The sequence below is a fragment of the Haplochromis burtoni genome, unplaced genomic scaffold (assembly GCF_018398535.1).
Source record: "Haplochromis burtoni strain Fernald_Lab_line unplaced genomic scaffold, NCSU_Asbu1 Contig_284, whole genome shotgun sequence".
NCBI classification, from domain to species: domain Eukaryota; kingdom Metazoa; phylum Chordata; class Actinopteri; order Cichliformes; family Cichlidae; genus Haplochromis; species Haplochromis burtoni.
The window spans coordinates 514,000-523,899 of NW_024582645.1; the positions used below are offsets into that span (position 1 = coordinate 514,000).

At 40.2% G+C, this 9,900-nt stretch overlaps 2 protein-coding genes across 2 annotated transcripts in view; one reads left to right on the forward strand and one right to left on the reverse strand.

The window, feature by feature from the left end:
• LOC102295642 (limbic system associated membrane protein) overlaps positions 1-9,900 on the forward strand; it is a 265,395-nt gene that overhangs the window by 243,170 nt on the left and 12,325 nt on the right. The gene's annotated exons all lie outside the window — the stretch shown is intronic.
• On the reverse strand, positions 340-8,308 carry LOC121815734 (limbic system-associated membrane protein-like; the record flags this gene model as incomplete). The annotated part of the gene is given in 2 exon segments (XM_042227848.1): positions 340-3,979; positions 8,160-8,308. Coding segments are annotated over 2 exon segments (247 nt in total), but the record flags the coding sequence as incomplete, so codon positions are not given.

Sequence of the window (9,900 nt, forward strand, 5' to 3'; positions counted from 1 at the left end):
ACATTTTATAACGTTTGCATACATTCCAAAAACATTGCAAAAGCATAAAGCACCGTGTGGCTTGTAGGTTAGGAGCGGTGAGTAAGACTAGAAAAGTCTCATGTAGGGCATAATTTGGTTTAGTGTGACACCTAGTGGCGAAACCTTTTATTGCAGCACATCTCTGTGGTGAAAAGAGCCTGAGCCATATTGTCATTAATGTGTGGCAATATGTGGTAGTGATAACATCACAGTCTTTGTCTTTGGCACCAGAAAAAGGTGAAAATGGACCATTCCCCTTGCTAATGAGCAGAATTTTCACACGTTTCCCGCGGACAAAAACGTCTCCCAGAGAAAACATAACAATACATATATTATTTTATTTGCATGTTACATGGTGATTAACACAACATGTGTTCCAAGCTGTCTCCAGAAAGAAAAGGTTACTTTGCTTCGACATTTCATGTCACATTCAAATACAGAACACTGAATTCAAACAACTTTATTTTGTTAACATTTCTCATATACCTTTATTACATGTCATATTTTATTTTTTAGAAACTGACTTCAATTACCTTATACCATAATAAAGTAAAATAGAAAAAAAGGGACATTGCTGTGTCCTAATCCATGATTGAATCTTAATTCCCCGCGACAAAGGGAAGGAAGTACAAACATGATAGTTACATTTGCCTTTTAAACTTTTAAATGTAGAGTTGTATAAACACAATCTTATGGATTTGCTGACTTTACAACATTCTACAGTAGAAACATAATGCTGTATATACACACAGAGGAAGAGAAAAAAACAATCTAAACTTAATATAGAGGGTTACAAGTGTAACCATAGCTCAATGGAAAGTAGATAGTTAGCTGCTGGGCCAACTCATCATTTATCTCATGCCTCACATGTATGCCACTTTTCCAGCAGGTTAATCATATAAACAGATGAGTACACACGCACACATACACAAGCCAGTTCGGCGATGTTTTGAGGCAATGCTGAGTAGTAAACTACATAGCTGTATCTACAGTCTTGAGTAGATATCTAGGTCTGTCTGCAGGGGGTTGGTGCTGTGTCATTATAGGCTGGCTGTTGGTTTCTATGAGCAATGGAATAACACCAGATCTCCTTTTTTCTCGCTGCTTTATGGATAAGACAGAGCTCCATGGCTTTTACGTCAGTGGTCCTATAAGTCAAGTGCTTATTAGCTGGTTTTAACCCGCACGGAAGCACTTAGACTTCCACATCGGTGAGCTTAGTCTCATTGGAAAACACACCTGAATGGCAGAAATTCTAGACAATGACCTGTATGCAGGCTCATGAAATTAAATGCAGAACACAATTTGGGGATATCTGACCCAGCTTTTTTGGTCTGTCAGGGTCTCCCCCGCTGAAATAAAACAAAGAGACAACACATTTATTTTGTCTCTTCTGTAAAGCTCACTGGTAGCACAGACCATGTTTATGGAAACTGATCATGAAAAACTATTTCACCACAGCTACCAGATCATTCGGCTCTAATTAAGGTAAGAAGATAACTGCTGATAAACTACAATAGCGTCCTCAAGTATGGTTAAGTTAGAGCCTAAAAATCAATCTGCAGACTGCAGTATAAAAACACCAGGACTCATTCGCACAGTTGTAAAATAAAACCAAATAAGATAAAATAATAAAAAAAGCACGCAACACAATAAAAGTGTAAAAACAAGCAGCTTCTTTCGTATTCTAAGAGATCTGATCGCAAGACATTGTTTTCGTTGTGTCTCATGGAGCTAATGGAAATATGAATTCATAAATGCTTCAGTTTTGATTAAAAACGCGGTGGGTTTTCAGTCTCTGTAAGTCTCAGCTTAGACTGGAGCATTACCAACACTACACACACAGCCATGGCCTCAGAAGCATTTACAATGAGAGAACACACTGGGAACGAGTCTTTTAATGCGTGACAAGGATGACATTAATTACACGTGTGTTTTTACAGTACTATCTCGGCTTGGTTGTTTGAAAGAGCGGAGACCTGAACGCACACATCCAATCAAAGAGCTGAGCTGGGCACTGGAGTCCAAACGCTATTAGTCACCACCAGTGTCAGTGCTGTCTCTTTAACAGCTACGGCCTACGAGCTGCTCCCTTTGAAAGATTTTCTTCAAAATATCAACACGTAACATATTTATTTAACCATTTTGTTCATAAAGAAACTAACTCACTGTTCAGTCTAATCACTGGCAAAAGAGTGATTAGAAATCTTGCTGTAGGACACGGTGAGGTAACAGCACTATTATTCTCATTATTTCTCATTTGTTTGATTTTTTTTCCCCATAAGGCCTTCAGCACAGTGGCCTTGGTGACACTGAGGGGAACTGCATTCAGTATTCATTTGGTTTCTTCTGTCATATTAAATCTCAGGTATGCGTAAGAGCATTATGAAGCTCATAATACTCCCTCTGTTTAACATCATTTAAGCTAGCACTCATCTCGTTTCAAGGACAGGTACAATAATTACTGCACAGAATTATAAAAAACAAAAAATAACATAAAAAACATTGTTGTATAATGGGTATCTGCCAGGTCCAAAGGTCTGTATTTCACTAATCCTCAACAAATCACAACCATATTCAGAATCATGTAAAATGAGCTTTTTTCATATATAAGGACAGTGGATTCATGAGGTGCACACAAAATAATACCCCCAATATCTATATATTATGATTTTTTCTGTATCATTTTCGTATGAAAACACGTGTTTTTGATTAAGAGAAAAACAAAAAAGTAAGTCATTCATTGGTGTCATACATTTTTATCCAAATTCCAGCAGTAGGGATAAAATGATCCTAAAACTCATCGACTGAATGCAAACACTGCTCGGTGCAGCCTCTGAGACAAACTGCACATCATGGTTTTCTTATCATAGAGTAATACAAAATTTTACTATGTACAATACGCATCATTATAACCTACTGTGTGTTTCTCTTCCCTGTTCTCTTTTTTGTTGTTGTTTGTAAGTGAGAGTCTAGAAAGAAAAAGAAAAACAGGTAGTTTTTTGGAATAATGGGGAAGGGTCGCAAGATATCACAGAGCTCCAGACAGACTCATTTCTTCAGGTTTGTTTCTGTTCCCATATTTCTGGGCTCCGCTTGCAATGACACTGATTGCAGAGGTATCTGCCTAACACTATATCTGTGTTTCAGCACAGTAGCATCAAATTACAGCTCTAATCTCATCGCAAAAGCAGCCGTAGCAGTTTCCCTTTGAGTTTCACATGTGTTAGTTTGAAATTTACGTGTATATTTGGCAGATGCTTTGCGTGTTTCTCATTAATGCACTGGTTATAAACACTCGGTTAAATCTACGCTTTAAGTTAACATAATACATCTAAGGGAGTAAGAAGAAATACACCTCATGTCTTCAGTAGTCCTAGAGACAAATGATTGTTTTCTTGGTGTCCCTGTGAGCCAGGCCACCTTCATTTTTATTCCCATGTAGACAACAAAAAAACAAACAACCCCCCTCCCAAAGCCCGACCCAGACCCAGAAGACAAGATAAAGCAGAAACAAAAGAAGTGCATACCAATCAAAAAGAACAATGCAATTCTTTAAAAAGCACTGTTTGCTTGTTTTGTCCTTCATTTTACTGTTTTTTGTTTTTTTGTTGTTGTTCCTAAAACATTTTACTCATAACCCATCGTTTTTTTCCACACCTGTAAGCAGTGCTCGACAGCACGTAAGGTTTCTGTATCATGATGCAAACAGTCTGGGGAAGAGGGCGGCAAAGTTGGTAATAAGGTAGCAGTAAGGATGCCGGTGAGTTGGAGAGAAGAAGAAGAAGAAGAGCGAATGGGGCGGAAGGCCAAGGTGCGAGGCCGGGGGGAGAGAAGGGGAAGGATAGAGGGCAGGGGTATTAACACTTCAAGAAAAGGCAGGCGAAGGAGGCTAGCAGGAGCCACAGTGATTGAGATACACAGGCAGAGCCGTTGATATCTCTGCCTGTCCCGGGTCCTGTGTGGAGAAGCAAAGAGAGAAAGGCAGCAGGGTTAATGAGAGCTCACTCAGACTTCTAGAGCAACCACAATATTGGTTTGAACAAGAAAAAGAACAATACAGTTTTATTTCCTTTTAATCCTGCACAAAAAAGGGTCATTGCATCGCTGTTCTGTTGCTAGCAGACATTCTACACAGTAAACTGGAAAATATACATGTGTTTGTAGCCTTTTGCAGGAGTTTTTGGTGACATCTAGTGGCCATGTTGTGCCATTGACGCTGTGTTATTCAGTGATCATTCAATGCTATAAACCACAGAGGAGGCATAAACTAGTGAGCCTGCTGATCAAGCTTAATATGACAGAAAAAATAAATAACTGCAGTCTTGTTGCAGAATACAGGAAACTGCAAGCTGCTGGATTAACAACTGCCTGTAATACTTGTTGCCATGTTTGTAGCTCATCAAGCTAAGTTAAGTCAGCAGTAGCCAGGCTATCAGGTAAGGTATATGATCAGTGAAAATCATGTGATTTGAATGCTAAACAAACACAACTAAAGTAAATTTTACCTGCTAGTTGCATATAATAATTGCAGAACTTGTTTGGGCCCTCCATATGTTGCATTTCTACCAAGTTCATGATATGGAAAGTAAAAATTCCTTCACATTTCCCACAAACTGGCTTTTTATGACTTTTGATCTCTACAGCTTTCTTCCACCACTCTTCTGCACAAGATTTATGGAGCGAATAAACCGACATTTAGACAGTATTTTGAGTGTAAAAGAAACACTTATCACCTTTTCCTGTGTGTCAGTCCAGTAAAATAAATGTTAGATGTCACTAAACTCAACAGAAACACAGATCTAACTTATCCAAAGGAAATATTGTCATGGACTAATGTTGATCTGTATCCAGGTGTTCTGTGGGACTTTTGTTATTGTTTTATTATATATTACTACTTTGTTTCTATATGTTGGCACTTTCTTTCTTTCTTTGGAGAATCACGAAAAAGGAAGTTTTATTGCCACCAAAAATAAATTGATCATCTCTTTTAACTTTCAAACATGTTTCCCTTTTGATCAAATCCCAGTCTGCAGTGTCAGTGCAGATGTCTTCCTTTGGGAGCTAGTCTCCATTTGGCTTTGCCTCCCTGCCACAATTTCATCTTCTTACAGCTTTTAAGTGCTGGCAGAGACAATGAGACACATTTGTCACAGTGACTGGAGCCACTGCTGGCCACAGGAAATGTGGGTTTGTTGCATATTATACATGCACCCATCATTTTGAAGTGTGTTGTTTTTGAGTGCAGTTTGATATAAAATTCAAATGTTGGGTACACGACGGCCCTCTGAGCTCAAAGCAGCACTGTGCCAGCCAGGCTTTGGGGTGTGAAAGCTCAAAGAAAGCAATTCAAACAGCATTAATTTTGTGCTCAGTGAAACAACTGTGTGGGATCTCTGACAGCTGCCAATGTGAAAAATATGATATTAACAGCGAACCATAAAAGTAACGGTGGAATCATCACCCGGCTCTGCGGCCCTGCGCAGCTTCACGATTCTTCAGGCTGAACCATTTACGAGCGCTGTTTATTCCTCGATCTTCTCAGCAACCCCCACATGTTCTCATTACCAACAAAACAACTCTGATAACCCCGCTGTATGCCATTTGATGCCCAGCTGCCGACCGTGTTTGAGCAGCTAAAGAGCCTTATATTCAGAAAAACCATGAAATCAATAGTCTGTAAAATAAATCAAAGTGGATTTAACCACTGCTCCAAATAAAAGAACTCCAAATTGACACCAGCGCTGCTCTTGTGGATCTGGATGTCTGAGAAGTTTAGGTGCCAGAGACGTGTGTGTGATTGGGTATGTCAGCTTGTTAACATGCTTTTTTATACCCTCAAGTGGCCAAAAATCAGTGATGGAACTAGAACGCTTCATGAATATTGCAAACATTTACATGCTTATGAATGCAGCTCAGTTATTAAAGACATCCGCACTGTGATCTAATTTTAGTTTTGATGCTTGTGAATTGAGACAAGCTTTGGTTACATCTAGCCCGACCCCCCTTCTTCCCTTTTAAATCTTCACCACCGAGCTGAGGGTGCCTTTGTGTGTCTGTCCCATTCTTGGGTGCTGAAGGTGGATTAGGACAATCTGGGGGGACATGCTACTGTTCTGGGAGAGTCTTCTCTCTCTGTGTCTGTGTTCGTTGGTCTTTCCTTTATGTGTGTTAGCATTCTTGAGTTTTGCCTCTTGGTTTTTCTGTAGTCTGACCCCTCTCCATGTCCTAATGAACCATATGCTTCACTTAAAATAAGTTTGTTCACCTTTGGAAAGGAATATTTTGCTTTTCCTGAGGTTTTTTCCCATTAATAGTTCTTTTGTGGTGTTTTTTTTGCATGTTTAAATAAAGTTTCTAAGGGCAGAGACTGCATCACAGAGCACAGAAACAGACTTGGCTTCTCTTTGACTTTAGTCTGAAACTTAAAACTTTTCACCAACTGCCAAAAGCTCATTTCATTCTCCCGCTCGAGCCATCTTTCCTAAATTTCTCTAAGTGTTCAGCAAAATTGCTCTCACGCAGAGTTGAGAACACAGTCGGCCAAATGACTAGAAATGAACACACAGTGAGCTCTTTACTTCTCGCAGTCGTTCAGCACCGAAGCTTAAAGCAGAGCACACAAACTGCAGCGAACTGCTGCTCTTCTGGTTTTCAATAGTTCAGCAGGAAATTAGGTTAATAAACTTAACACTTAACCTCCATATTCATTATCCTTTAGGTGATTTTTTGTGACAGAGGACAGGAAAAAAGAGGTGCAGTAAAGGAACACCCAGGCATCTGCAACAGCATTATAGCGTATGGGCTGCCTGCTACGCCCAGTGAGCAAAACCAGCACCCCAGGTGACGTCTTGGTCATACATGGTGTAGTGATGATACTATAGTCTTATTGTTATATATGAACACACAGGGACTGCATAGAAAGGGGTGGAGGATACGTGCTCAGCCTGAGTATACAGCAGCTTAACTAAGGGACCAGCCCCATAAATGTTACAGAGAAGAAAAAGTTTGAGCTTAATCTTTAAAGCAGAGAAGGTGTACGCCTTCCCAAATAATCTGGACACTGCTTCCACAGAGAGATACTGATAGCTGAAGGCTCTGCTTCCCATTCTACTTTAAAAAACTGGCAAATTCAAGTAAGCCTGCAGTTTGAGAGCGAAGAGCTCTACTGGGACAATGTGATACAATGAGGCCTTTAAGATATGATGGAGCCTGGTCTTTCAGGACTTTGTACGTGAGGACTTTGAATTTAATTCCTTGATTCAACAGAGAGTCAATAAAGAGAAGCCAATATCGGAGAAATATGACCTCACTTCTGTGTTTTCAAGGCTTTTCAGGGAGCTTTTAGGACAAATGGTTAACAGAGAATTCGAGTAGTCCACCCTGGAAATAACAAATGCATGGACTAGTTTTTCAGCATCACTCTGAGACAGGATGGTTCTAATTTTGACATGATCAAATCAAATCAATTTATTTATATAGCACTTTTCACAGGATAAAAACCACAAAGTGCTTCACAGTAATATAAAACAGAAATACATAAAATACATTAATAATAAAACACACAGCACAAATCTAATTAAAAGCCAATCTAAATAAATGAGTCTTAAGTTGCTTTTTAAAAGAATAAATACAATCAAGGCAACGTAATGATGGGGAGAGCATTCTACAACCTGGGGGCCACCGCTCTAAAAGATCTAAGTATCTGGTTAGACATGTTGCTGAGATTTTTATGGCCAAATACAGCAACTCTAGCTTTGTCTGACTTCACAAGCATAAAATCATAGGTCACCCAGGTCTTTATGTCTGTAAGACATGCCTCTAATGTCACATTTAAATAGCACATGGAAGTAGTGAGGGTGGTGAGCAGGTCTACCAATCAGAAAGTTGGTGATTTTATTCCCATCTACTCCAGCCTGTTTTGAAGTATCCTTAGGGCAAAATACTGAATCCAGAGTTGCCCTGAGGGTGTGTGGGGGTTAGACAAGTGCTTAGCTATATAAAAAAGTGCTTGCATGAATATATGTGTGATTGGCTGAATGAAGCTTGTAGTATAAATCACTTTGATCGCTCAGTTAGAGTAGAAAAGTACTCTATAGGTACTAGTCTATTCACCATTTTATTGTGTATATACTCACTATAGAGGAAAAGGCTGGCATTCTGGACGCCCAGTCGGTTTGAGGCCACGCAGGTATAGTTCCCATAATCCTCTTCAGTGATGTTGGCAATCGTGAGACTAGTGGTAGTTCCAGAAGTTTGGATGGTGATGCTCTGGGTATTAGCCAGCCTGGAGAGGAGACGTAGACCAGACAGTTTTAAGAAACTTCAAAGTAACAAAGATTAAAATTAGGTCTTGAAACCAGAAACCTTGAAACAACATTCAAAATGTCTTTACAAAGTGATACATTATATATGTCCATATGTTTTATAATCATGTCTGCCTGCAATGTTTTGCTAATGGACTGTTACTGTACTGGAGTAAAGGTCTTCAGATAGCCAAGCCCATTAATTACATTCCAAAACAAGTTGTACCTTCTAGCCGGCCGTTACTTTGCATCAGCGGGGGTCACGCTGCTGAACTCTCTGAGCGTAGGCGTTGTGGCTGCTCAGAAGAGCGAGATAAGCCTTTCTCATTTTGGAACAAATCTTTTTCATTAACAGTTTGATAGGACGCTGCATTTTACCAGCAGGTGAATGCAGCGTCCTATCGAGCAAAGAGAACAACATGCAGTTCGCATAAGAATACTTTCAGTTGTTTTCGTCCAGATGAAATACCAACACGCTGCTAGCGACCGTCACACTTCTGACTGTCGCTGATGTCAACCTTGAACCCCACTCACAGCAAATGAATCAATACAGCTTTTGCTGACTCAGACTGTATACCTTGCTGATGAACTGCTCCTTATATTATCACGACTAAATAAAACTAATTTAACGCCACGCCGTGCATAATGGATTCGTCTTGTTCTGGGCTGATTGAGCGCTTTCATATCATGAATGAGGTGAGGCTCATTCAAGGCGCCTCAACTTAATCCTACTTAAGTCGGGGTAATGTGGTAATCGGAATTCGAGCAGAGGAGCGAGAAGTTTGTGCTGACACATATGAGGCTGATAGGAAGTATTAACATAAAAAGGAAACGGCACATCATGGCACAGCATAATTTGGTTTGCCGGGGTGCTGCGGTGGCGGCGGCGGTAGGGAGTGTTGAGGTCCTTCCAGCAGGGACACCTTGGGAGTGCTGGGAACAGTGTGTGTGTGCGTTTGAAAGTAAGAGAAGACAGGGCAAGTGCACCGGCACAGTCTCCCCCTCCCTCTCTGATGATAAGGCCAGCAGCAGAAGATATATTCTCCAGTGTGTCTTCATGAGAAGTGACTGCACTATTAAAAAGGCCTGCCTGCCTACGGAGCATGCTGAGCGATCTAGATAATGCACAGCACTACAGGGAGCTGAAAACAAACACCTATGTTTGTTTTTTTTACAGTAGATTGCAGCTCATGATTTGTGATGCTCTGGCAAGAGTCTGAATGGACGCAGACAGAAAAGATAGAAGTCTCTTTTGTTTTCACAGTTTGCTACAAAGGCTGTTAGTTCACTTAACCAGCTGCAGAAAACTACGATGTTATAATAAAAAAAAATTAAAATGGATCTGTGTCCTCCCAGAGTTCACCTTCTCCATATTTGCATTTATGGAGCTCAACATTTTAACTTTTAACGCGTTGGCACACGCAGCTTCACGACTTCCATCACTTCTGATTTCAAGTTCATCCTCAAATATGCCTGTGTGTCTGCCAGGTTCTTCATCTGGCATAATACACTGGAATATATTATCTGAAATTTGGCAGGAGCTGTGGATGTCAACCTTTTTTTAACCCCCCCC